General features: G+C 49.9%; 1 protein-coding gene across 1 annotated transcript; it reads right to left on the bottom strand.

The window, feature by feature from the left end:
• Nucleotides 1-418: 418 nt before the first annotated feature.
• On the bottom strand, nucleotides 419-757 carry PPTG_11953 (hypothetical protein; the record flags this gene model as incomplete). The annotated part of the gene is made up of 1 exon (XM_008908125.1): nucleotides 419-757. The coding sequence occupies one exon, from the start codon at nucleotides 755-757 to the stop codon at nucleotides 419-421; it is 339 nt and encodes a 112-aa protein (XP_008906373.1).
• Between the last annotated feature and the right edge of the window lie 180 nt (nucleotides 758-937).

Here is a 937-nt window from a genome sequence, read left to right as displayed (position 1 = left end):
GGAGGTTTCGAGAGATCTCCATGAAACGATCACGCGCCAACACCGAACCAAAGCAGCCTCGAGAGATGGCGCCTTCATCGGTAGTCCTCCAGTGGTTTGACAGCTTCTCACGATTCGGTGCAATAGCTCTTGCTATCAACAAACCCACGAACTGGCAGAGTTCGTGCGGTAAGGTAGGCTTCATTCCTTCCATTTCATGCTGTATGTCACGTCTGGTCTTGCTGGGTAGCTTGTCATTGAAGCGTCGCTTTGCTCGATGACGACGGAAGGCCTCATCCACTCGAAGAGGCAGCATCTCGCGACGGTACTCGTTTGAGCACGCAGCAATATGTTGCCACAATACAACGGGGATGAAGTAGAAAAATAGAGCGACGGGTGAGTCTCCCCGTCGAAGAACTTCAGCTGTAGGTCCTGAGTATCATTGGCGGAGGCCTGGGTAGCTCCCCGTATTGCTCACGGGCTCATATGGTGTCATGAGATAGTCGTAGGTGTCTGGTTCAGTGACATCCTCCCAACCAGACGCACTCATTTCCCGCAGCACATCGTTTTGGAGGTTGCCAGCCAGTACTGCGTCCTCCCCACCAAACTGGGACAAAAAATCTTCAGCAAACATCACCTCAGCTGCTATCTCTTGCTCTGTCGGGTCCGGATCATCAGCGGTGTCTTCAGGAATACAGAGAATGTCAGGATCTTCATCCGAGCCATATTCACCAGTCTCAACATCATCCTTCTCTGCTTCATCTCCAGATTCCATCATGCCATATCTCCGTCAGCCACAGCATTCAAAGCATCGCCGCTGTCGGCTAACAACTCACTGCCAAGAGTCCCCTCTTCAACTTGGTCATCGTTATCACCATCTATATAAGCACGTATAACAAGTCAGAAACATATTCAGCATAATATTCATCTTACGATGCAGTATAATATACTGCATACA

Source organism: Phytophthora parasitica (genome assembly GCF_000247585.1).
Source record: "Phytophthora parasitica INRA-310 unplaced genomic scaffold supercont2.29, whole genome shotgun sequence".
Lineage (NCBI taxonomy): Eukaryota > Oomycota > Peronosporomycetes > Peronosporales > Peronosporaceae > Phytophthora > Phytophthora nicotianae.
This window is presented reverse-complemented; position numbering and strand designations above follow the sequence as displayed.